This window comes from Syngnathus acus, chromosome 14, assembly GCF_901709675.1.
Source record: "Syngnathus acus chromosome 14, fSynAcu1.2, whole genome shotgun sequence".
NCBI classification, from domain to species: Eukaryota; Metazoa; Chordata; class Actinopteri; order Syngnathiformes; family Syngnathidae; genus Syngnathus; species Syngnathus acus.
This window is the reverse complement of record NC_051099.1, coordinates 9,805,568-9,833,357: the sequence shown is the minus strand read 5'-3', so window position 1 is coordinate 9,833,357 and position 27,790 is coordinate 9,805,568. Positions and strand designations below refer to the sequence as shown.

Below are 27,790 nucleotides of genomic sequence, written 5' to 3'. Positions count from 1 at the left end.
AAAACAACAAACAATGATAGCAATAATTTTCAGTGAAGATGAGGTTTTTCCTCAATACTCCAGTCCAAACTTAGTGTGTGAGTGAAAATCCTGCGGCAAGATGTTTTAATGCAGGAAAAATCTCACACGGTCCCTCTGCCTTAGGCGACCAGAATGCTATCAATAAAAAAATAACAAGAAAAACACAAACAGTACATCATTGTATCCATCACTTGCGAAGCATTTTCGATGGTCAAATCATTACGTTTCTGTAAAATATGTTCGACTAAACAGCATCATCGCAATCATCTTTCCGCAGCGCGTCATAGCCATCACATTCGACATATGTTGTATTTGCACCTGTGCTATGGTAGACGATAAAGATCTTGATACAGCAGACTTCAAACACGAGACAACACAGGTCGCAAATAAGCACAATAACACCAGCACAACAAGCACAGGAGTCACAAATTTCAACAGCAGTTGCCACCAGTTGCCAGAGAATAGCCATGAAAAGAAATCCCATTGATGTGGGACTTTGTCTTTTGACATGGCCCGCTGTAAGTTCTTCAGTGAATTCATGGCGTCGTTGATGTGTGTGTCATTTTCTGCTGGTATGGAACAGGAAGTCCCAATAACGTGGCACACGCCACCTTGTGCTGCAGTCATCAAGTCTAGAACCATCCTGTTTTGCAAGACCATTAGCCTAATAGCCTGAATCTCTCTGTTTTGTCCATCATTGACTTGCAGTGAGAGATTCACAAAGGATTGAAAACGATAGTTCAGTGTCTCGATGAAGAGTGATTGTTTTCCAACTCCGATCCAAGGAAAAAGCGCATGAACAGCTTTGTCTCCGACAGACCATACTTTATGGTCGTCTGGAACATTCGCACCCCAGACAGGGTCATGAGGGTCAAAGGTTTCAACAGCCCTGCGTCGACGTCCAGAAGAGTTGTGTGCTGTCATCAGCTGATGATGTTGTATCCTGTAGGTGTGGTCTGTCACCCACACTGGTGCACACACTCCTGTCCAGTTGGCGGGCAGCATCGGATAAACCTTGTGACCACAAAGCCACCAGCCATTCTGTATGAAGTATGTTCCATTTGATGGTGCAGTCATGTCGGTGAGAGAGCCCTCACCACCTGAAATGGCTCTCTTATCCTGACACTCAGCGGTCATGTCCAAAGCTCCCATCCAGTTTCCTCCTGGAGAGCAGTCGTCGTTAATGCATTTGTGGGTCTCGTTACCTTGGATGTAACATGTGTAGTTCACTCCAGCCGGTCTCTCTGTGTAGGCCACTTGCGGCAATGTTCGTCCTTTAACAGTCACATTGAGATTTGTCCAGAAAAGCTGATCACAGGTACCGTCTGCAAGTCCAGGGCGGAAAGGGTCGGCATCACTGACTGTGACGGCACGGTGTTGATATCCAACTCCTCCCATGGATGCCATACATTTCGCTTCAGTGACATTCATTGCTCTGGCCTCCAAGTGAACTTGTGTGGAGGAAGGAGGAAGTTTGGAACACACATAGCAACCCTCCTGTGTGTGATCTCACAGCGAACTTGACGTACCGGTACCAAGTGTTGGTTTCGTATGGGTTTCTGGGGTCCCATGACCAGTCCTCAAAGTTCTCATCGTGTGACCATCTTCTTCCACGGTTGACATTGTCAATCGGTCCATTCAGATGAGCCCACAAAGCATAGCACGCTCCAGCCACAACGCAGCAGAGGATCCATCTGGCATATGGAGCCCCGTTGCTACTAGGATGGCAGAGACACCGGGACATCCCCTCGCCTAGCGGAGTGGGGATCGTTGTTCTCTTCACCAACATTGAGACGCCCCACCCTAAACGATGAGGACCCTTTGAAGTCAGCCTTCCCCACCACTCCGAATTAGGGGTCCAGCACTCTGCAACTTGCAGTGGCTGAGGTGAATCCAGCTGGGCCGTTCAGCGATCTTCACTGCGGTGGGGGTAGTCAGCAAGACTTGGAATGGTCCCTCCCACCGTGGACTGGCCCAGTTCTTTCTTTTGATGACCTTGATGTAGACCCAGTCTCCTGGCTTGATGGGGTTGTCAACCTGTGAGGATGAAAGATCAGGCGGCAGTAAATTTTCATTTGACATCTTTCAGTTTGAGCGTCCTGATCATATAATCTGCCAAGGACTGTTCTTCATCCGCTTTTTGCAAATCTGCAGGGAACACAGGTAATCAATATGGTCTCCCATGGATGATTTCAAAAGGTGTTAGCCCTTCTGAAGTGGGGGTGATTCTCATATAGAGTTTCACTAAGTCTGGGCACTCTGGCCAAGATCTGCCTGTTGTTTCCATGCATTTTTTCAACCTGCTTTTGATAGTGGAGTTTGATCGTTCAACCAGGCCAGCGCTCGAAGGGTGGTAACTGCAGTGGTTTTTTAACGTTATCCCAAGGTGTACAGCCATGTTCTGTACAACTTGGTTCACAAAGTGTGGACCATTGTCACTGTAAATGGTTTGGGGGATGCCATGAGTCGGTATGATGGCTTTGCAGAAGGCTTTTGCCACTGTTAAGGCAACTGCTTGTTTAGATAGAACTATTTCCACCCATTTGGAAAATGCATCAATCATCACTAAGCAGTATTTGTGAGGTCCACTTTGTGTGAGCTCAATAAAATCCATGTGCATGATTTGAAATGGGTAAGACGGTTTTGGAAATGAGCCTCTCTTAGGTCTCATGTTTCCTTGTGGATTATGTTTCACAAAAACAGGACATGCTTTACAAAAATCTTTTAAGTAAGCATCTAAACCAAAGGCAGTGAATTGTTGATGTATGATGGACTTCATCCCTCCTGTCGACACATGGCAAGGCCCATGCGTCGCAATTGCTGCTGCCTTAAAAAGTGATTTTGGTAAAACAGGTTTGTCATTGATGCAGTGGATATTATCTGTATCCATTATTGCACATTTTGTCGTCCACATTCGTTTTTCCCCCATTGGAGCATTGCCCTGCATATCTGTCAGTATAGTTTTATCTATGAGTTGTGTGTCCTCTGAATCTATTAAAAAAAATTCATGGGCATGTTTCCCTGCTGCTGCTTCTTTAGCAATTTTGTCTGCTAATCTGTTTCCATTTGAGACTTCATCTGTGCCTGTGGTGTGAGCAGCACATTTACACACAGCTAGTTTAGCAGGTAAATGAATGGCCTGCAACAAGTCTTTTAACAAGGAGGCATGGGTAACCGGCTTACCGGTTGATGTTGTCATCCCTCTGCGCCCCCATTGTTTCGCAAAATAGAACAGAGTAGAAAACGCATACTGACTGTCTGTGTATACAGTGACTTCCTTATCTTCCGCTAATTGACAAGCTCTCGTTAGTGCAATTAGCTCAGCAGCCTGCGCTGACCTGTTGTATGGAAGCTTCTCTGCTTCAACAATCTGGTTTGGCAATTTCACAATTGCATAACCACTTTGATTGTTTACTTTAGGATCCTTTGAACATGATCCATCCACAAATCACTTTTCCCCTTTGTCAAGTGGTGTGTCACTTAAATCTTGTCTGGGCAGCTGTAGATGTTCTGTACCATCCAAACAGTTATGTGGGGTTCCATCCCCTGGCAACGGGATCAACGTTGCTGGGTTAAGGACTGTGCACCTCTTAATCACAATGTGTGGTTGTGACAGAAGTGTAGCAGTGTAGGATAGGTGTCTGGCAGGTGACAAAAAGTTCATTTTGCTTTGCAGTAGCAACACATCTACAGTATGTGGAACTAGCAGCTCCATTTTGTGAAATAGGACCACATCTGCAGATTGTCTCACTGCAAGCGCTGCCGCGCATACCGCTTGGACACAGTCTGGCAAGGATTGAGCCACTGGATCCAATTTTTTTAAATAAAATGCAATTGGTCTTAGTTTGCTGCCATGACTCTGCAGCAACACTGAGGTCATAAAACCATTCCTGCAGTCTGCTGTTTGCACAAAGGTTTTATTGTAGTCTGGCAAGATAAGAGTTGTAGTTTCCATCAGAGCCTGTTTCAGCACTACAAAAGCATCATCGGCTACTGGTGTCCATATCATTTTTTCTGTCATTGCCATGGGGACTCCATGCACAATATTCAGCAGCGGTTGCGTCTTTTCCGCATAATATGGGATCCATGCTCTGCAGTAATTGCAGAGCCCCAAAAATGACATTATTTGTTTTTTTGTCTCAGGTTTTGGTGCATCTGCAATAATTTGCTTTCTGGTTGTCTGTATCTGTCTTCCAGAAGCTGACAACGTGTGACCTAAATAGTTCACTTCCTGTCTGACCCATTGTAGCTTGTTCTTGCTCACTTTATTCCCTGTTTTGCAGAGATAGTATAACAATGCTAAGGAGTCTTCCTTGCAAGCAGCTTCAGTTTCAGAGGCTACCAGGAGATCATCTACATAAACTAGAAGTTGGCTTTTGTTTGACATCTAAAAATCAGCCAAACAGGCCATGATAGCTTGAATGAAAATAGTTGGACTATCAGCAAATCCCTGTGGCAATCTGGTGTACGTATAACTTTGTCCTCTAAAGGTAAACGCAAACCAAAACTGTGAGTCTGGGTGAATTGGCACTAGAAAAATGCATTGCTAAGATCAATTACTGTGAAAAACTTCTGGTTAGGTTTCAAAGTGTTCAGAAGTGTGTGTGGGTCAGGCACATTAGGTGCTCTTGTCTGCACTGCATCATTCACTGCTCGTAAATCTTGTATCATTCGCCAATCAATTTTATTGGCCTTTCGAACTGGAAAAATAGGAGTGTTGCAAGGAGAATCCGAGCACTTCCTAATGATTCCTCCTGGCAAAAGATCATTTATAACAGGGGCAATCCCAATTATTGCCTCATGTTTTAAAGGATATTGCTTAACTCTTGGACGCCACTCTGATCTTGGTTTGATCTGTACTGGGGGAATGGACGTTAAAAGTCCTACATCAGACGGGCCCTTTGTCCAGAGTTTTTCAGGAAGCTCAGCCAATTCCCTCTCCTCCATCTCAGTCAAACAAACATTAACTAGTCAGGGGAGCACATAAGTGCATGCCCTTCCAAAAAACACTTCACACACTGTTTGCTGCCACATGTCACAACTGGTACTGTACCCATCATCTTTGTCCTCATAATCATTGACAGATCCGGCGAGTTTAATTCGTTAACCCACATTTGCCAATGTTATACTGTGAGGTTTAAACAATGAAATGTGGGGTACAGCCGACAGCTTGTATTTGTCTTTCTGAGGAGCGGGCAGGAGCACAGCAGCAGCTGCAAATGACATGCAATCAGTGTACAGAGCAGTGATTGTCAAGGTTACTTCTATGTCACTGAGAAAACTTTCAATATATTCATCTTGTGGATTAGTGAGAATATTCATGGTGACATGTAATCGATTACAAGTCATTTCTGATTCAGGTCGGGACAATTGTTTTCGAGCTTCACTCAGTAAACTGCTTGGTAGCTTGGCATTCCGTTCAGGAGAGATGTCATAGGAACAGCAAATTTGTTCACCTGCCTGTGCAGCATATGAGTCTACATCTCTCACTCTACATGCTCGCATGCCATCCTTTACTGGAATTATTGCAATTCCCAACCGAGTCATCAGATCTCGTCCCAGCAGGTTTATGGGACATTTTGGGGATAGGACAAACGAGACTGAAGCTATGACTCCCGTTTCATCATCTCTCACTACAACTGGATTGGAGATACTCTCCTTGTGTACCTGCCCATCAGCAGATTTCCCCCAAATTGTATTTTGGGAGGCCTTTACATTAGGGACCTTAGTTTTTATTACGGTTTTACAAGCCCCGGTATCACACAAAAACTCTACTTCACTTCCTCCAACGTTTAAGGTAACGTGGTTTTTCTTTTAATGCACTCAGAATGTCCCATGCTGTATGGACGTCTACTATTTCTTCCTCTGTAGAAGCACAACAGGTCAAAGGGGAGGAATCTAGTCATGCTGAGAATTTGCCTTTTCCTCTGCCTTTTCCTCCACCCTTTGATTGGTTTTGTTTTGCAAAACGACACACTCTTGCAAAGTGTCCTCGTTTCCCACAGTTCCAACAGTTGTCAGAATCTGATGGGGGGTTTGAATTGTATGGTGGCCTTCGACCTTGTTGGCCTCTACCTCTTCGTCTGCCCCGTTGGGACCCTTGGAAGAAGACTGTTGTATCTTCATCTAGTTCATCATCATCATCATTGTCTAGATGAAATACAAGAGAACTTTTGCCTTTTTTGATTACTTTTTCAGCATGTCAGGCCCATTGCATAGTTGTTGTCACACTTGCAATATCCACTTCCACCAAATGTTTCCTCACCCAGTTGCCTATTTCAGGGCGGAAATGAGTGAGGAGCGCATTTTTAAGCTGTTGCTGATAAGCACTCTCAGGTGCATCATTGAATGGGATGCCACTATGCACCCTGAATTCTTTTTCAAATCTCAAGCGAAAATCATCAGTATCTTCCCCAGGCTTCTGTTTTATTCCTGCTAAATGACCATAATTCGCTCGTCTTTGAAATATAGTTCGCACTCTTTGCACAAGATCATTCCATTGTGCTGCATACTCTCCTCCCAATTGATTTCCCTCAACGGGATAGGGAAAAGGCCCTTGATTATTTCTACCTGTATAATTTCCTCCAACCTTTGCGCAGTCTTTTCCCAAGGAAGACATTGCAGCTTCTCCTGCCTCATGCCCATTCAGTCTATAGCAGGGGTGTCCAAACTTTTTGCAAGGAGGGCCAGATTTGATAAAGTGAAGGGGCCCGGGGGCCAATAGTTTTTTGGGACATTTTTTAACTACAAAAATGTCATGCAAATACACACTGTTATAAAACAAATTTCATTGTCACAATTGTCTTTATTTTTCAAATGACAAAATAACCAACTATGAGTCACTCAGGCAGATGTGAACAACTCTAAAAACACAAATTCTGCCTTTCATTCATATCTGAAGAGTCAGATAACATTGAACAAACTGTATGAAATACCTTAAATTTACATGAGTTTAAAATTACTTTTGCCTCATGAACATTTTAAACGGGAGTTATAAGTAATGCAAAGTTGTCTGTTCTTATTAAAACTTAAAACTAGTGAATTTTGCTCTTGTCATTTACATTATCTTTCAGAAAATAATAGTTTGTGTCAGGTCTACAGGTACATAACATCAACAGTCTTAACATGGCCACTTCGTAGCTTGCTTTAGTAATATTTATTTTTGACTCACAGTCCCGTGTGAAGAATCGCTGTTGTGATGCCAGTTCAGCTTGGAGCTGCTTCACTTTATCAGCGCGGTCACTCCCTGTTAGCTGGTCGTTTGTGTTCGCATGTTTAGTCTGATAGTGTCTCTTTAAGTTGAAATCCTTAAACAAGGCAACCGTCCATCCATCCATCTTCTTCCGCTTATCCGGGGTCGGGTCGCGGGGGCAGCAGCTTCAGGAGGGACTCCCAGACTTCCCTCTCCCCAGCTACTTCATCTAGCTCATCCCGGGGGATTCCAAGGCGTTCCCAGGCCAGCCGAGAGACATAGTCTCTCCAGCGCGTCCTGGGTCGTCCCCGGGGTCTCCTACCGGTGGGACATGCCCGGAACACCTCCCCAGGGAGGCGTCCAGGAGGCATCCTGATGAGATGCCCGAGCCACCTCATCTGGCTCCTCTCAACGTGGAGGAGTAGCGACTCTACTCCGAGTCTCTCCCGGATGACCGAACTTCTCACCCTATCTCTAAGGGAGAGCCCGGACATCCTGCGGACAAAACTCATTTCGGCCGCTTGTATCCGGGATCTCGTTCTTTCGGTCACGACCCATAGCTCGTGACCATAGGTGAGGGTAGGAGCGTAAATCGACCGGTAAATTGAGAGCTTTGCCTTTTGGCTCAGCTCTCTCTTTACCACGACGGACCGGTACAGAGTCCGCATTACTGCCGACGCTGCACCGATCCGCCTGTCGATCTCACGCTCCATCCTCCCCTCACTCGTGAACAAGACCCCAAGATACTTAAACTCCTCCACTTGGGGCAGGATCTCATCCCCGATCCGGAGAGGGCATTCCACCCTTTTCCGATCGAGGACCATGGACTCGGATTTGGAGGTGCTGACCCTCATCCCGACCGCTTCACACTCGGCTGCGAACCGCTCCAGTGAGAGCTGGAGATCACGGCCTGAAGAAGCCAACAGCACAACGTCGTCTGCAAAAAGCAGAGACGCGATGCTGAGGTCCCCAAACCGGACACCCTCAACGCCTCGGCTGCACCTAGAAATTCTGTCCATAAAAATTATGAACAGAATCGGTGACAAAGGGCAGCCTTGGCGGAGTCCAACCCTCACTGGGAACGAATCCGACTTACTGCCGGAAATGCGGACCACACTCTGGCATCGGTGATACAAGGACCGAACCGCCCTTATCAGTTGGCTCGGTACCCCGTACTCCCGAAGCACCCCCCACAGAACCTCCCGAGGGACACGGTCGAACGCCTTCTCCAAGTCCACAAAACACATGTGGACTGGTTGGGCGAACTCCCATGCACCCTCGAGGATCCTGTTGAGGGTGAAGAGCTGGTCCACTGTTCCACGGCCAGGACGAAAGCCACACTGTTCCTCCTGAATCCGAGGTTCGACCTCCCGACGGACCCTCCTCTCCAGCACCCCTGAATAGACCTTACCAGGGAGGCTGAGGAGTGTAATTCCCCTGTAATTGGAACACACCCTCCGGTCCCCCTTCTTAAAGAGGGGAACCACCACCCCAGTCTGCCAATCCAGAGGCACTGTCCCCGATGTCCACGCGATGCTGTAGAGACGTGTCAGCCATGACAGCCCCACAACATCCAGAGCCCTTAAGAAATCCGGGCGGATCTCATCCACCCCCGGGGCCTTGCCACCGAGGAGTTTTTTAACTACCTCAGTGACTTCAACCCCAGAGATTGGAGAGTCCGCCTCAGAGTCCCCAGGCCCTGCTTCCACAATGGAAGGCGTGTCGGTGGAATTGAGGAGGTCTTCGAAGTATTCTCCCCACCGACACACGACGTCCCGAGTCGAGGTCAGCAGCACGCCATCTCCACTGTAAACAGTGTTGACGTTGCACTGCTTCCCCCTCCTGAGACGCCGGATGGTGGACCAGAATTTCCTCGAAGCCGTCCGGAAGTCATTCTCCATGGCCTCGCCGAACTCCTCCCACGCCCGGGTTTTTGCCTCAGCAACCGCCGAAGCCGCGTTCCGCTTGGCCACCCGGTACCTGTCAGCTGCCTCCGGAGTCCCGCAGGCCAAAACGGCCCGATAGGACTCCTTCTTCAGCTTGACGGCATCCCTTACCGCCGGTGTCCACCAGCGGGTTCGGGGATTGCCGCCACGACAGGCACCAATGACCTTACGGCCACAGCTCCGGTCGGCCGCCTCAACAATGGAGGCGCGGAACAAGGTCCACTCGGACTCAATGTCCCCCGCCTCCCCCGGGACGTGGGAAAAGCTCTGCCGGAGGTGGGAGTTGAAGCTCTTCCTGACAGGGGATTCCGCCAGACGTTCCCAGCAGACCCTCACAGAACGTTTGGGTCTGCCAGGTCGGACCGGCATCTTCCCCCACCATCGGAGCCAACCCACCACCAGGTGGTGATCAGTTGACAGCTCCGCCCCTCTCTTCGCCCGAGTGTCCAAAACATGCGGCCGCAAATCCGATGACACGACTACAAAGTCGATCATCGAACTGCGGCCTAGGGTGTCCTGGTGCCAAGTGCACACATGGACACCCTTATGTTTGAACATGGTGTTCATTATTGAAAATCCGTGTCGAGCACAGAAGTCCAACAATAGAACACCGCTCGGGTTCAGATCGGGGGGGCCGTTCCTCCCAATCACGCCCTTCCAGGTCTCACTGTCATTGCCCACGTGAGCATTGAAGTCACCCAGTAGAACGACGGAGTCCCCAGAAGGAGCGCTCTCCAGCACTTCCTCCAGGGACTCCAAGAAGGGTGGGTACTCTGAGCTGCCGTTTGGTGCATAGACACAAACAACAGTCAGGACCCGTCCCCCCACCCGAAGGCGGAGGGAGGCTACCCTCTCGTTCACCGGGGTGAACCCCAATGTGCAGGCGCCCAGCCGGGGGGCAATAAGTATACCCACACCTGCTCGACGCCTCTCACCGTGGGCAACTCCAGAGTGGAAGAGAGTCCAGCCCCTCTCGAGAGGGCTTGTACCGGAACCCAAACTGTGCGTGGAGGCAAGTCCGACTATATCTAGTCGGAACTTTTCTGCCTCGCACACCAGCTCGGGCTCCTTTCCAGCCAGAGAGGTGACATTCCATGTCCCAAGAGCCAGCTTCTGCAGCCGGGGATCAGACCGCCAAGGTCCCTGCCTTTGGCCGCCGCCCAGCTTGCAATGCACCCGACCCCTTTGGCCCCTCCCACAGGTGGTGAGCCCATGGGAAGGGGGACCCACGTTTCCTTTTCGGGCTGAGCCCGGCCGGGCCCCATGGGCGAAGGCCCGGCCACCAGACGCTCGCCTTCGAGCCCCGCCTCCAGGCCTGGCTCCAGAGGGGGGCCCCGGTGACCCGCGTCCGGGCGAGGGAAAACGTGATCCATTAATTTTTTTCATCATAAGGGGCTGATGAGCCGTGCTTTGTCTGGCCCCTCACCTAGGACCCGTTTGCCATGGGTGACCCTACCAGGGGCATGAAGCCCCAGACAACATGGCTCCTAGGATCATAGGGGCACGCAAACCCCTCCACCACGATAAGGTGACGACTCACGGAGGCAACCGTCTTTTTACAAATTAGACAAACACAATTGCCTTGATTTTCAGTGATGTACAGTAATCCCTCGCTACATCACGGTTTGTTTAACGCGGTTTCACTACATCGCAGATTTTTTTCCCAAATTGAAAAAAAGAATTAAAAGTCAAAATAAAACTTCTAAATTGAGGAATTATGGCACAAAACCTGCCCACACGCCAGCAGAAGGCAAGGAGTGCCCACACAATTGCAGTGCGTACACTTGTACCTTTTTAAAAAAAAAAAAAAAAAGGTTATGATAATAAGAGTTCTAAAAACATATTTACAGTGTTGTACCTTGTTATAGAACATTGTTATAATAATAAAAGAGTTCTAAGAACATATTTACAGTATGTACACTTCTACCTTGTTATAAAAAAAATGTATAATAATAAAAGTTGTTCTAAAAACATATTTACAGTTTGTGTTAAGAATTCTCCATGTTATTTATGTTATTCAGCCATGCTTTGATTTGAGGTAGGGTGATTTATTTTGAAGGCCGTTTTCAGGCGATACCACTTCCTTTTTTACGTTCTTGTACATATGTCGGTTACAGTGGTACAGGAGTCATTGGCGATGTAAGTGTGTCTCCTAACAAGAGAAATGAATGATCACATGTGTCTAACCTTTAGGACAATGTAGTATTGCTCCAAATGTTCGTTTAATTTCCTTTAGAGGTCCGTTTGCGCGTGTTAGCACGATCGCGAATTAGCATCTTTCCGCTAACTCGTTAGCAGTTGGCCCGCGGGCCGTAGTTTGGACACCCCTGGTCTATAGGAATGTATGATTCCAGCCATGTCTTCTGCCCATTTATCTGGGTCTTCGGCAACAGGGGTAACCCCTTCAACTGCTTTTCTTGCCTCTTCCAGCCTACCCCTACAATAGGGTTTGGCACCTGTATCATTGGGCACACATCAACATTGTCTGAATTTTGGGAAAATCTAGCAGCAGTGGTCAAACCTCTTGTTCGTACAGGACTTCTAATAATGTGACCCTGACCTTTTTTGCTGTTACAGTGCCTTGCGAAAGTATTCGGCCCCCTTGAACCTTTCAACATTTCGCCAAATTTCAGGCTTCAAACATAAAGATATAAAATTTTAATTTTTTGTCAAGAATCAACAAGTGGGACACAATCGTGAAGTGGAACGAAATTTATTGGATAATTTAAACTTTTTTAACAAATAAAAAACTGAAAAGTGGGGCGTGCAATATTATTCGGCCCCTTTACTTTCAGTGCAGCAAACTCACTCCAGAAGTTCAGTGAGGATCTTTGAATGATCCAATGTTGTCCTAAATTACTGATGATGATAAATAGAATGCACCTGTGTGTAATCAAGTCTCCGTATAAATGCACCTGCTCTTTGATAGTCTCAGGGTTCTTTTTAAAGCGCAGAGAGAACCATGAAGACAAAGGAACACACCAGGCAGGTCCGAGATACTGTTGTGGAGAAGTTTAAAGCCGGATTTGGATACAAAAACATTTCCCAAGCTTTAAACATCTCAAGGAGCACTGTGCAAGCGCACTGTGACCTCGTTGTCTTTCGGCCTGACAAACATAGTCGTAGCCTCATCACTTTTCATCTTTCTATCTTTTGGATTTGTTCTCTTCTCTCTTGTGAAGCTTTCAACCACACTCTAGCACAATTCAATTCTCTCTCTTTTCTTTTCTTTTTCAGTCCCTTTGTCTTCCTAGCCACACTCTCCTCCAAAACGTCAACCACTATCTTCCACACTTCAACTTCCCTTCTACTCCATACTTTTTCTTCCACTTCGGCATGTATTGTATACAATCAAGAAATTTACTCGCCATGTACTTCTCCTCTCCCTCAAGAGCTAGAGATTTACCGTTTTTATTTCCCATCTAAATTTGGTATTTTAGGTTTATACAATTTTTATTCACTATTTTTTTTTTCCTTCGAGGATCCTCAATGCAGGTTTAAATTGACCTTTCAACAAATTATCTTTTTAGCCAATTTATCCTACCAGTCACACTCAACCACACAACTTTCATGCAAACAGCTTGGAAAAACGGACACAAAAGAATCTACGCCCTTCTTCAATTAAGAAAAAGAAGCTCTGTTTTTTCTTAGCTCGTTCCTTCCATTGGGACTAGAATCCCAGCTGTTTCTTGGCTTGGAAAAACCAAAGCCGTATCTCATAGCCCGGACAAACCAAAGCCGTATCTCATAGCTCGGACAAACCAAAGCCGTATATCTCGTGCACCTTTAACTTTTTACGCATTTCACAACAACACAATCACACAACTTTAGGGCTTTTACTTACTTGTCCCCTGGTTAGTTGCACTGCCGGGTCCCGTCAATCCACTTCTGTCAGACGAAGGCAGACCTAAGATGCTGGCCCAGCGAAGAATTTCCTTCCCAGGTCTTTCTTTATCAGGTCCGGCTAATGGACGCTGGCCCGTCGACGGTGTACAGCGTGTCGTCCTCCGTCGGCCAGATGGCGGGTATGAGAGGTCCCGGGTCTCACTCTAACTTATTTTTGCAAGAACCACACGGAGACAGTATGCCCTTTTTAAGCATTTGCAAATGGAGAACCATTCGTCGCTGTGCGTACAGCAATGATCGAATGATGTCTGGCTCAGGCCTCTTGCAAGAGCATATTTATTGAGAACAAGCAGGGTGGGGGTGACATTGGACATGTTTGGTGGTCACCTCAGCAACTGGTTAATCAGTGCGGAGGGTCCCAGCTCATTGTTTTACAAGGTCGTGGAAACAGGAACTAGTGGAGCATTTTAGATGACTAACTAAGCAAGAATGTTTCCACACCATTTGGAAAGTTTCAACAACCGAATGGTTAAACTTTTCAGAGTCAAGGAAAGGTAAAAGGTTTAAACAAAGTTAATAATTCTAGTCTACATTCCAACATAATCATACAATCAAGATAATCTGTAAACCCTAACACTAAAAAACTTGTATAAATATAGATAGCAATAGATAAAAATGAATATTCACAGAATCAAATTTGTTATTCACTTCGGTCCTAAGTGTGTCAATAAAGGCAATTTATTTAATTCTATTCTACTGTGACGTTACATTTTTATGCTGTGGTAAGGTGATTCATATCGGGTACTTTTTTGTTTTGTATCCTCTAGGTCGTGTCAAACTCAAGGCCCGCGGGCCAGATGTGGCCCGCCATGTCATTTTATGTGGCCCGCGAGGGTTTAAAAGTTTTGAGTGTCTAACAATAAATACCCAAAAATAAATTAAGAGTGTGCTTTGACCAAAAAATACATTTCCCACAATGCCTTTCGACTACGCTAGCCGTGGCAGTGTCCATGCCAACGAGTGGAATTTAGATATAAATAATGATCCCAAAATGTCCAGGAAGAGAAAAATTGATGCAGATGGAAGGCTGTTTCAAGAAAGATGGGAAGGCGAATACTTGTTTGTGCTTCGAGGAGAAAGACCGGTATGTCTTTTGTGTTACTAGGCGGTGTCGATTATCAAAGAGTTCAATCTGCGTCAACATTTTGACACCAAACACGGAGCTAAGTACGCTAAAGCTAGCCTTCAAGAAAAGCAACAAATTGCCCGAGAATTAAAATGCAAACTGCGGTCGCAGCAGAGTTTGTTCATGAAATCCACAGCCAAAAACGAGGCCGCGGTGAAAGCTAGCTTCATTGTGGCTGAAGAAATCGCCCACGCTTCCAAGTCTTTTTCAGAGGGAGAGTTTTTGAAGCAGTGCATGCCGAAGGTCTGTGAGCAGGTGTGTCCCGACCAGTTACAGACTTTTAAAAATGTCGAATTATCAAGAAACATCATCGCTGACCAAGTGAAGGAACTAGCAGAAAATCTTACAACACAGCTGGCCGAGGAGACACGCTGCTACACAGCTTTTTCATTAACTGTTGATGAAAGCACAGATAACACGGACACACCGCAGTTATCAATTTTTATTAGAGGCGTAAAGTCGGACCTCTCTATCACTGAGGAGCTGTTGGATGTGGCTGCAATGCATGGGACCACGACGGGACAGGACATTTTTGATGCGGTGGAGAAGTCCGTAAGTAAATATGCATTGCAGTGGGAAAACTTGGTAGGATTAACTACAGACGATGCACCGGCAATGTGTGGAGGAAAAGTGGGCTTGGTTGGACTAATGAAGGGGAAAATGCAAAAAAAAAAAAAACCACGCCTCTGATAACGTATCCTTGCATCATCCATCAAGAAGCTTTGTGTGGGAAGGTGCTGGGGATGGAGGACATTGTGACCACAGTAATGAAAACATTGAACTTCATTGGGCGCGTCTTATGTGTGTATGCAGACAAATTGTTGTCATCAAACCATCAGTTGGATGCAAGGCTGTGTGAAGCCTTTTTTTGTAAAATGCTACATGTGTCATACATGTTCTTTGCAGCTCAGTTTTATGTTATTTTTCTTTATTTACTTGGACAGTTTGATCCTTCATTAATGAAGTTATGTGGGTTTTCATAAGCTGACAAAATTTAAAAGGATTTATGTTAGAGCAACAAGCAAACATATGTTTTCTATGCAACTGTAATTGTCACTTGAATAAGTTATAATAAATAATGAGTTATTTAACATTAAGGAGTAGTTACATTTATTTTACATTACATTCGATTACATTTAGTTACATTTATAAGTTACATATGGCCCTTTGAGGACAGCCATTATGCTGATGTGGCCCTCGGTGAAAATGAGTTTGACACCCCTGCTCTAGGTCAAACGAACGGGGTTAATGGTTTTCATCTTTCTACTCTAAGTGCCCCCCTACAGACCCATTTTCTTTTCATTGTTCATGTCAACTTTAAAATATCGAATTTTTCACCAGTGTACAAAGTTTGGTGAGTTTTTGTGCATCTTTAGGGTGTACAAATTGTGATCCTTTAGAGAGGAAAAAAAAAGAAGCCTACAAATACAATGTCTTCCCAGCGTTCCTTGCTTGGGCCCTAAAAATGAACGAAATGAAATATAGTATTATGGTGAAAGTTACCAAAACAAACATACAAACAAGCAAACAATTGCACTATTGCTTCACAAAAGAAGGTCACCAGTTGCAGTGTTCTTAGCACTTGACTGACAGCTCTAGCCTTTTAAATTCCTTGGAGGGGGAGTACTCCTGCTGGGGACTCCTCAGATTTGAAAGAGGACTTCAATACTCGCATGGACAATGATATTGAGACCTGGGGGAGGGAAGAGTTTGGTGAGGCCAAGGACATAAAGAATTGATGTGGATTTCGGCCTGTAGTGTTTCACAGCCATGTGAAGTTAATGTTTCTTAGAGTCTTGTTCCAGACAGAGGAAAGAAATTCAAGATTCAATATTCAAGAGTTTTTATTCGCCATGTTTGAGCGTGCCAAACAAGGAATTTGACTTCGGTACATCACAGCCTCTGTTCAACATTTAGGTGACTAACAACACTCAGGACATGTGAAAAATGACAAATATTCTCAAACATCCCCTGATCTTAAACTCCCAAGAGGGCAAGGAGAAACTCAAAACTCCAGCTATGGGAAATGAGAAACCTTGAGAAGAGACCACAGATGGGAGGGTCCCTCTTCCAGGATGACCAGGCTGCAATGGATGCAAAGAGGACACATAGTACAAACAGTGTAGACAATTCAAAAAAGGTGTGGAGAGCAGGATGTTATTGCACAGCAATGACTCTGAGACTCTAAGAGTGGTGTGAGTTCATCAGAGCAACAGCCCGGGGGAAGAAGCTGTCTCTGTGTCTGCTGGTTTTGGCGTACAGAGCTCTATAACGCCGTCCGGAGGGGAGTAGTTCAAACAGACTGCAACCTGGGTGAGAAGGGTCTGTAGAGATATTACTTGCACGTTTCCTGGTCCTGGACAGGTACAAGTCTTGGATAGATGGGAGGTTGATTCCAATTATCTTTTCTGCAGTCCTGATTGTCCGTTGCAGTCTGTGCTTGTCTTGTTTGGAGGCCGATCCAAACCAGACAGTGATGGAGGTGCAGAGGACAGACTGGATGATGGCAGTGTAGAAGGTCTTCAGCAGCTCCCACGGCAGGTTGAACTTCTTGAGCTGTCTCAGGAAGTACAGCCTCTGCTGGGCCTTCTTCCGGACAGAGTCTATGTGGCCGGTCCATTTCAGGTCCTGAGAGATTGTGGTTCCCAGGAACTTGAAGGTGTCTGTGGAGAGAATAGTATTACTGCGGATAGTGAGGGGTGAAAGTGGTGAAGGGTCTCGCCTGAAGTCCACTGTCATCTCCACGGTCTTGAGCGGGTTCAGCTCCAGGTGGTTTTGGCTGCTCCACCTCCTGTCTGTACACAGTCTCATCACCGTCCTGGATCAGTCCGATGAGAGTGGTGTCGTCTGCATACTTCAGGAGCTTCACAGGAGAGTCACCTGAGGATAAATTGTTGGTGTAGAGCAGGGGTGGGCAAACTTTTTGACTCGCGGGCCGAACTGGGTTCTAAATTTGGACCGGAGGGCCGAACCAGGAGCAGATGGACGTAGTGTTTGTGTGAAGTAATATAAGCGACCTGTAAAGGTCATTGCATAAAAGATTTTGGCCTTTAGTAGGTAGTAAAGCATGGATATTCCAAACAAGTTTTTTGAAAACAAATGCATTTATTAACAGCATTAAAAAAAAAAATCTCTAAAAAACTGCTATCAGTGATTCTCATAAAATACGACACTATTATTATGAATAACAGTCTCCATCACTTCAGTGCCTGCAGGTCAGATTAATGAAAAATGTTTATCTTATGAGATCACATCAAACAGCAAACATTCTGACCAAATATATCATCTTGAAGAATCGGTGAAAGCATACATCCAAATAAAGTAATCAAAACGGCAACACGGTGAGGGGTATCTGAACATCAGAGCAGAGTTTTAACTCACAAACACCTGGTAACAGAGGTGAGGAAACGGGAAACACTTCCTTAAAGTAAGCCTTAAGAACTTTACAGGTTAAGATTAGTCGCAAACAGGTGGTGCATTAATGTCCTTGAGCATCCTGCATTGTTTGAAAATGAGAATGGTCGCTAGTTTCAATCCCTGCTATGTGTACAAATCATATTCAAAATGCATTTTTTTACAACAAACTTGAGAGCCTCCCCGTCATTTTCAGTGGGAACAGTGTTGTTGGTCTCCCTTTTTTGCTAGTGCATCATAGTCTGGAGTAAAATTTGTTGTGGCAATTCTTAGGAGAGATCCGTTTACCTCGATCTGTGACGGGTTGATGTGGCTGAACGTCACGTCGCGTACGTCGAGCCAAATTGGCCACTCTTTTAACATTCGGCACTCACTTCTTTTCTTCGGGCCACTCATTTTAATGGAAGGATTCCAGGGGAAGGTTTGTGGGTGGCTTTAGCGTAAAACTGTATCTGAAAGCTCAGCGAGCGAATTACAAGAATGCTGTCGTCACAGCCCACGCTCTAAATTCGGGACTGATACAAATAGAGCGCGAGTGCGCCATGTCCGTACTACTGAGTACGTACGTACACGCACTTGTGAGTGTGCACCGAGCTTTCTGACACGGCTTCCGGTAGTAAATGCGCAGGCGAGCGGTTCCCCATCTACTGGGGAAACGCAGTCATTGCAGGCAAAATGACAAAAAAAAAAAGTTTAATAATACAATTAATTCAGGGTTGGCGGGCCGGATTAAACGGTCCCGTGGGCCGGATGTGGCCCGCGGGCCGTAGTTTGCCCACCCCTGGTGTAGAGAGAGAAGAGCAGTGGGGAGAGGACGCACCCCTGAGGGGCGCTAGTATTGGTGGTCCGGGTGTCAGATGTGATGCTCACACGCTGTCTCCTGTTGGTCAGGAAACTGGTGATCCACTGACAGGTGGAGGCAGGCACCGCGAGCTGGATGAGCTTCTGTTGGAGGATTGCAGTAGCGATGGTGTTGAACGCCGAGCTGAAGTCCACAAACAGGATCCTGGCGTACGTTCCTGGGTTGTCCAGGTGGTGCAGGATGTAGTGCAGTCCCATGTTGACCGCATCATCCACCGACCTGTTTGCCCGGTAGGCAAACTGGAGGGGGTCAAGCAGGGGGCCCGTGACATCCTTCAGGTGGTTCAGCACTAACCTCTCGAAAGATTTCATGACCACAGATGTCAGAGCGACAGGTCTATAGTCATTCAAACCTGTGATCAACAATACATCAACAAATTGATTCATTCAGTGTGTCAAACCTGCACTTATTATATTTAAGCGACCAGCTTCCCATTAAAGGGTTAAATAAGCCGGGGGTGAAGAGACTCGTCCGAATTGCTAACCACCTTTATTTAACGGATTTAAAGAATGACTATGATAGGGAAATAAAGAAGATTTAAAGTTCTCATTACTGCATATAAAACCATGCTCAACATAATTAATACGAAATAATCGCTAACCGAATTAAGGATTAAGAAGAAATTTAATGAATAAGCAAAAAAAAGAATTACAAGTCGAAAAAACAATGAATTCCGCTCACCCATCTCAGAACAAAAGAGGAGACAAAAGGTCTAAAATCCTATTTAGTTGAACAAGTCGAGTGATCGGCTCTCCTTTGTTCCAAAATCCGAATTCTGTTTAAAAAAGAGGAAAGGTCTGGCCGTGAGGAGCATAGCCAAAAAAGTAAAATTGGCGTCTTCCCCTTTCTGCCCGGAGCGGCTGTCTCCTCTGCCTTCCTCGAAGCTTAAAACTTGACAAAGTCCAATTCGAAGCTTAAAATTTGACAAAGTCCGAAGGCTCTGGAAATTCATCTTAGAAGATTTTGGTCCAATCTTAAAAAGAATGAAAAATCCATCTTCATCTAAACGGCGGTCTTTACTCCGGGCAGCAACAGGGCCATCGCCCTGACCAGGAAAAGCCCTTCTCTTGTCTGAAGCCAAGCTTTTATAGGCTTGTCAGCTCCTCTGGCATTATCCACAATGTGTGGAATGTCTGGAATGCCTGGTATGCTAGGAATGCATGACCTCTGATTTTCCAGCTGATATTTTAATGCTGTCTCAGCGGATTTCTCAGCTATTTTAGGGTTGCGCAATCTTCACCTGACTCTCAGATGGGAACCATTGGTTTCCTTGGCAACTTTGCTCAAAACAGCAAGCATTGTTCATGACTGTTCTCTGCTGGTGTTTCCTGTTATGCTCGTTCTTTCACTATTAGCCCTTGATTCAAGATTCAAGAGTTACACACTCATGTTGGATTTTAAGGCAGTGCCATCTGAGGGATCGAAGGTCACGGTCATTCAGTCTTGGTTTCCGGCCGTGGCGTTTACGTGCAGTGATTTCACCAGATTCTCTGAACCGTTTGATGATATTATGGACCGTAGATGTTGAAATCCCTGAATTGCTTACAATTTTGCTTTGAGAAATCTTGTTCTTAAACTGTTCAACTATTTTCTCACGCAGTTGTGGACAAAGTGGTGAACCTCGCCCCATCCTTGCTTGTGAATGATTGAGCATGTTTTGTAGGCTCCTTTTATACCCAATCATGGTACCCACCTGTCCCCAATTAGCCTGATCACATGTGGGATGTTCCAAATAGGTGTTAGATGAGCTTTTCTCAGCTTTCTCAGTATTTATTGCCACCTTTCCCAACTTCTACTGGACGTGTTGCAGCCATGAAATTCTACATTATTATTTGACAAAAAACAATTAAATTTATCAGTTTGAACATTAAATGTGTTGTCTTTGTAGTGTATTCAATTGAAAATGGGTTGAGAAGGATTTTCAAATCATTGTATTTTGTTTTTATTTACATTTTACACAATTTCCCAACTTCAACTGAATCCGGTTTGTACAAAAGAGGGACCTGTGACGGTATCAAAACTAGGAATTCAGACAAAACCATCGCTGTTCCACTTTATACAGACCACAACTAAATGAGTAAAACGTAAAACAGTAGAATTTATTACAGTGATTCTTCGGCTTTAAAACTTAATATCTACTCTATCCTCTGTTTTAAATTCATCATTTAGTTCTCAGTTTATTTTTAGTAAAACACAATTGTTGAGATTTTATTGATAAAAAAATTTGATAACACAAATGCCTGCACAAAAGAACCAAAGAATGGTCCTGCTGAGTACTGGTATCGAATCCCAGGTACCTAGAATCAGAACCAAAACAGTTCAAAGGTGAAATGTACAGTGTTCGTAGGTACAGAATTTTTCAATATAATTTGTGATCAGAAGGGGTCAGCAGTGCTACAATTGACTTTTTTTTTTATTCAACAGGATGCGTCGCTAGATCGGTCCCAGACGTGGAATGCTCAGCACATCCTAATCTGCTCAGTTTGCTTGGGAGACAATAGTGAAGATGCAGATGAGATAATTCAGTGTGACAATTGCGGTGTTACTGTGCATGAAGGTAAGATGGTCTTAGTTCCAATTTATTTACTATAAATTGATTGATGAAATATAAAATATGTAGTTAAAGCTGCTCTTACACTGGTGAAGTGCTCTCAAACATCAGGAATGGTAACAGTGGGAACTTTGTTAGAATGTACTGGGGGCCAAAAAGTGATGTGCCGCTGAAGAGGAAAGCGAAAGAGCTCGTGCGACTCCATAAACTGGGGACACAAACAACCCTTACTTTTGACTTTCCCCTCCAATGCATGGTCATTCAGCCTTAAAGTGGATGAGCTAGTGCTGCCGATGAGGAGAAACAGAATTTTCTGCTTCACACAAACATGCATTTTGAGTGTATCCCGGACACCGGATTACATCTGGAGTTATTTCTGCTGTTCTGCGTGGACTGTAACCCAGAGATTTCTGGCAAAAACAAAGGCGACTGAGTGTTTCTACACGAACAACAAAAATGACTTCCAGAGCCAACAGGTTGATGGATTTTGCAGTCAACTTGGCTCTCTACTTCATACTGCAATATGTAGAAACCCGGAGAAGTCTTTCCTGGATCATGTTTGTGGACTTGAGCTCTGCCTACAACTCTATCCTTCCAGCTCGACTCTCCTCCAGCTCTACTCTCTCAGCTCATCGTGCCCGACTCCCTCTATAGGTGGATCACAGATTTGGAAGCAACATTGTGGCTGCTAAAACTGTCTTGGACATTAGTACCAGAGCTCCTCTCGGTAAACCAACAGCTGCAACTCCATCCATCACCCCATAAAAACAGAATTTGTGGATGACACCATCCTCCTCTGGGTTGTAGTGACAACAGGGTCAATTCATTTATTTAATTGGCGGTGTCTTGAGTTTACTGCCTGCACAAAACTCAAACACCTCTTGGGAGCACCATGTCTGTTTTTGTATACATTTTAAAAGGCTTAAGCCCTTACCAATCCTGTGTTTTGTGTTTGCGCCTGTCTGATTTAAACCGTTTAAGTTTATGGGGGATTTCAGCCACTTTGTGGCGACTTTCCCAGTCATGTCATACAGTGTTAAAATACTGAGTTCTTGGAGATTTGAAAAATGCCCAACATTTTAAGATAGTATCATATCTGCAGGCTCAGCAAGCACTTACATCAGACAGGCGCAAGCACAAAAAACAGAAATGGTAACATGAAAAACCTCAGCCAAAAGCAAAAACGATACATTCTTACAAAAGAGGGAAGCAGGAGAAAATTCCGACCCTGGCATTTAGCAGAGGCAGGAACAAAGAGGAAGACAAACATAAAACACATTTGCAATATCTCATCGGATTCCTCTCAAAATTGCAAGACATAAGGGTTCCTATTCTCTTCGTAAACAACAATAGAGTCTTGTTGTGTATTTTTGGAATGTTAAATTCAGAGAACGGTCGATAATCATTACAGGCATATCTCAGATTGCGATGAGTCCTCTTAATTGGCCCCATTTTTGGCCTTTTCTACAGGTCATGTTTCGTCAGTTTGTCTTGAAACCGTGGGCGCTTCATGTAAAGATGATCATAATAAACAATCCAACCAAAGCTTTTTATTTTTCAACCATGGTTGCTGCAACAACTTGTTTGCTTAAAAAAGCAGAGTATGATGGTCTTAACATTCGTGAAAACATATGAAACTTGGTACACACCACGCATGCTAAAGTAATCATTATTTTGTGATTTTATTGCGGCTATAAAAAAAAAATATTCGTTGCGCCCTCTACAAATTTTTAATGTATTAGCAGCCCTTGTTGATCATTTCACCAAGATCTACCAAAAATTGGAGACATATATCGTATTTTCCGCACCATAAGGCGCTTCGGGTTTAAAGGCGCAGACTCAATTGTGGGGCCTATTGGGCATAATAAGGCGCATGCATGCCATGACCTACAGTGAACAAAAAAACGTCACGGGACAGTGAGTTTGGTTGTACTTCATTCTACGGTTTAACCATGATCTACTATACTCACATTATTGTTAATCAATATTCATACGCAAATCCATCCAAGTCCTCATCTTCTGTATCCAAATTAAACAATTGGGCAAGTTCGCCATTAAACATGCCAAGTTCCTTCTCGTCGTTGTCACGTTGCTCTTCTGCAATGATCCTGGCTTTCCAGAAAGCTCTAATTGTGCCTCGTAAGCATGTCACGTTGTCCATCCCATTTTAGAGGGTCCTAATGCTGTTTTCTTTGCACAAACGATAGTATTTATTTATCAATGTTGGCGGAGTTACGTGCTCAACATGTTGCGTACAGTCCTCTGATTGGTTTACCGCCCCGCTCTACGTAAAACGTAATGTCCTCTGATTGGTTCATCGGGTCTACATATTACGCCTGTATATTACGTCTCTGTGTGTTGGAAGCCACACAAAACAACTCTACAGATTTGCACAGACGGTAGTATTTATTTATCAATGGCGGCGGAGGTACGTACTCTACATGTTACGTACGGTCCTCTGATTGTTTTTTTTAGCCCCGATCTACGTAAAACGTAATGTCCTCTGATTGGTTCATTGCGTCTTTATGTTACGCCTGTATAATACGGAAGCCACAAAAAACAAATTTACAGATTTTGGAATTTGGTCAACACAAAAGGTGCAGTTTATTAAAAGGCGCACCTTCGTTTTTTGAGCAAATTAAAGGCTTTTAAGTGCGCCTTATGGTACGGAAATTACGGGAGTTATGTAACAGCCCAAGACCTACACAAAGTCTCTGGACCTCTGCTCTTTACAGCTGCTCACACCTGTAATTTTTAGCATTAGCATCAAAGCCATACTCGTCCGAGTTCGTCAAAAACAGCATGCTGAAGGCTGCTGAAATTGTGTGTCCTGAGAAGCGTCAATCTTTTGCCAATATTAGCTTGACGAGAAATACCGTGGCAGACAGGATTTCGGAACAATCGGCAGATTTAGACAGCCAACTGAAACGCAAAGTGGAGTCACTGCTGGCATTTTCTGTTGCAATTGATGAGAGTACTGATATTACAGATGTCTCTCAACTGGCCATATTCATTCGTGGAGTTGATGACACTTTGACTGTCACAGAGGAGTTTCTCGAGTTGGTGTCTATGACTGACACCACAACAGCTGAGGACATTTTTCGCTCCGTCGTTGGAACACCGGACAGGCGGACTGGTCCCGCGCCGTAAGTCTGGCCACTGATGGTGCGCCGTCAATGATCGGGAAAAAAGCAGGAGTTGTGACCAAGTTCAGAGAGAAAATAATAGCCGCAAATGGAGGGGGTGATTTTTGGACATTTCATTCCATTGTGCATCAGGAGGCATTATGCTGCAAGTCCTTAAACATGGATCACGTCATGGACGTGGTTGTCCGAACTGTTAATTTCATCCAAGCCAGAGGTCTTAATCGTCAGTTTGACAGCCTTCTCAGTGACTGTAACATTTCCCATGGTCTGCCATACCACACTGAGATAAGATGGTTAAGCAGTGGTGCTGTGCTGAAGCACTTCTCTGATCTACGTGGGAAAATCGGAGAATTTATGGAGAAAAGAGGAAAACCTGTTAAGGAATTACAGTGCCCACTTTGGCTGCAGGACCTTGCATTTATGGTTGATATTACACTTGAATAATCTGAACAGAATGTTGCAGGGACACAACAAAATTGTAACACAGTATTATGACAGCATACGTTGTCACGAACGGAGTGTAGAAATGGAGCAGGACGACCAAATGCAGCTTGGACCAGGGTTTATTGCAGTAACTCAAAAGACATACTCGGGTGACGGTGACACAGGCATTGTCCACACAGTGCTCCGACATCGAGAGGTACCCAAACCGAACATCAATACGCGACAGTTAACAAGAGGCAGGTGAGCATGATCACACTGATCATGGGCACAGGAAGGGAGGGACGAGCACACAGACACACAGAAACGACTACAACCCATACAGACAGCAAAACAGGGGACGAGGCATGACAGAACCCCCCCCACAAGGGACGGCTCCCGACGTCCCAAAAACCCAACCCCCCACGGCGGCACGCGGGGGGGCGGGGGGGTCAGCGCACGAGTCCAGACGACCCTACTGGTCTCTGAAATAGCCCGAACCGCACTCGGGCGGAAACTCGGGGATACAGAACCGCGCTCGGGCGGAAACTCGGGGATACAGAACCGCGCTCGGGCGGAAACTCGGGGATACAGAACCGCGCTCGGGCGGAAACTCGGGGGCACAGAACCGCGCTCGGGCGGAAACTCGGGGGCACAGAACCGCGCTCGGGCGGAAACTCGGGGATACAGAACCGCGCTCGGGCGGAAACTCGGGGATACAGAACCGCGCTCGGGCGGAAACTCGGGGATACAGAACCGCGCTCGGGCGGAAACCCGGGGATACAGAACTGCGCTCGGGCGGAAACCCGGGGATACAGAACCGCGCTCGGGCGGAAACCCGGGGATACAGAACCGCGCTCGGGCGGAAACTCGGGGATACAGAACCGCGCTCGGGCGGAAACTCGGGGATACAGAACCGCGCTCGGGCGGAAACTCGGGGATACAGAACCGCACTCGGGCGGAAACTCGGGGATACAGAACCGCACTCGGGCGGAAACCCGGGGATACAGAACCGCACTCGGGCGGAAACTCGGGGAAACAGAACCGCAATCGGCGGAAACAGAACCGCAATCGGCGGAAACTCGGGGAAACAGAACCGCACTCGGGCGGCGACGAGGGGAACCGAACCGCACTCGGGCGGCAACTCACGCAAAACCCGCACTCGGGCGGCAAAAAAAAGTCCTTGCCGCAATCAGCGGCACTCGAAAGTCCGGACCGCGATCAGCGGCATTCGTAAGGCGGAGCTGTGGCAGCAGCAAGAGCCACGACGCGCCGCAGCAGTGGGACGATCGCGAGTCCGGTGCAGCTGGCCTGAAGACGGGCGACGTCAAAGGGGCCTGCGACGCTGGGGTGGAGCCCGATGGCGACCGCGAGTCTGATGACGCCGGGAGGCACTCCGATGGCGGCCGCGTGTCCGGCGCCGCGGCAGCGAAGTCCGATGACTCTCGCAGCCGATGGCGCCGGGAAGAACTCCGATGGCGGCCGCGAGTCTGATGACGCCGGGAGGACTCCGATGGCGGCCGCGAATCCGGCGTCGCTGGAGCAAGATCCGATGGCGGCTGCAAGCCCATGGCGCTGGAACATGCTCGGACGACGGACGTGGATCGGACGTCGCAGTGGGAGCTGGTGGTGGAAGGAGGTCCAAGCGCTGGTCGTTGTAGTGGTCGGAGCATTCTGTCACGAACGGAGTGTAGAAATGGAGCAGGACGACCAAATGCAGCTTGGACCAGGGTTTATTGCAGTAACTCAAAAGACATACTCGGGTGACGGTGACACAGGCATTGTCCACACAGTGCTCCGACATCGAGAGGTACCCAAACCGAACATAAATACGCGACAGTTAACAAGAGGCAGGTGAGCATGATCACACTGATCATGGGCACAGGAAGGGAGGGACGAGCACACAGACACACAGAAACGACTACAACCCATACAGACAGCAAAACAGGGGACGAGGCATGACATACGTGCATTCAAGTTTAAGCTCACGTTATGGGAGACGCAGATAGCAAGTGGAGACCCTGCTCATTTTCCCGTCTCCGAGATGTGTGCGCAGCAAGCGTTAATCCTGACGTGATACAGTACAAAGACTGAATTCAGGGTTGCTGAGGGAGTTGGAGAAACAATTTCAGGTCTTTCGCGAACTTGAGACAGAAATCGCAGTTTTTCGCTCACCATTCACCATGTGCCTGTTTACATGCAACTTGAAATCATTGATTTGCAGTGTGATGTAGAATTGAAGGACAAATTTGCCTCCGTGGGCTTGGACACATTTTACAAGTATCTCCTACCACGCTATCCTAAATTGACTGCACTGTCAAATGTTGTCTATGTTTGGGACTATCTACCTTTGTGAGCAAGCTTTCTCACTAATGAACATTAATAAAACAAAGCTACGCTCATACCTCACGCATAAGCACTTACGTAAATGCGATTCTGAAACTGGCTGCTACTCAGGATATGATGTCTGATATTGATGCACTTGTGCAGGCTAAAATATGTCAAGTTTCAGGGGCAAATACTGAGCAAGACTAAATTCTATGGAATGCTGCTTTGAACGTTCCACTATAAAATAAAAAAATGTGAATATTTGCTCTAATAATTGCTGTCAAAGTCAGTGGTAGTACTGTATTTTTCGCACCATAAGGCACACTGGATTATAAGGCGCACCCTCATTAAATGTTTTATTTTAGAAATTATTTCATATATAGAGCGCACCGGATTAAAAGGCTCATAAAATAGAAGCTATACTGCAACAAACTAAGGTTGACTCGGGTTGCGGTATGCATCCACTAGCCAATTACCAATGAGCCCTCTGTAAACAATCGCGCTTCTCAAACTATCTCCTATAAAATGATCGGAACTGACTAAAGTTTGATCTAACAAATTGGTACTGCTTACTTATGTTTCCCTTCCATATCGATCCGTAAATTTAGTCGAAACATTAACGGAGCAGCCTATTTTGAAATTAAATAGCCTCGTGCGTGTAGCAGCTATCATTATAGCATTAGACACCTGCAAACTCCCATGAGCCTCAGCTCGCAGACTCCCATTAGCCTCACCAAAATGTCTTGGCAGCCCGCTGTAAATAATCGCGTTTCTCAAACTTTCTCCTATAAAATGATCGGAACTGACTAAAGTTCGATCTAACACATTGGTACTGCTACTTATGTTTCCCTTCCATATCGATCCGTAAATTTACTCGA

At 45.9% G+C, this 27,790-nt stretch overlaps 1 protein-coding gene and 2 long non-coding RNA genes across 10 annotated transcripts in view; 2 read left to right on the top strand and 1 right to left on the bottom strand.

Moving 5' to 3' along the window:
- Nucleotides 1–27,790, top strand: part of phf14 (PHD finger protein 14) — a 163,271-nt gene that overhangs the window by 24,541 nt on the left and 110,940 nt on the right. For all 8 annotated transcript variants that reach the window (XR_005100216.1, XM_037270210.1, XM_037270207.1 and 5 more), the window contains exon 4: nt 20,892–21,024. Coding sequence is in view for 7 of the 8 variants with exons in the window: in XM_037270210.1 (XP_037126105.1) it covers nt 20,892–21,024 (133 nt within the window). In the remaining variant the exon portion in view is untranslated. The remainder of the gene's footprint in view (nt 1–20,891; nt 21,025–27,790) is intronic.
- On the bottom strand, nt 1,989–26,778 carry LOC119133979. Its single transcript, XR_005100235.1, has 5 exons — nt 26,767–26,778; nt 19,777–19,782; nt 17,980–17,986; nt 7,155–7,161; nt 1,989–2,169 (listed from the first exon to the last, which is right to left on the bottom strand). It is a non-coding gene; the product is annotated as an uncharacterized LOC119133979 (long non-coding RNA).
- Nucleotides 6,194–11,588, top strand: LOC119133975. The gene is made up of 3 exons (XR_005100231.1): nt 6,194–6,669; nt 7,115–7,122; nt 11,498–11,588. It is a non-coding gene; the product is annotated as an uncharacterized LOC119133975 (long non-coding RNA).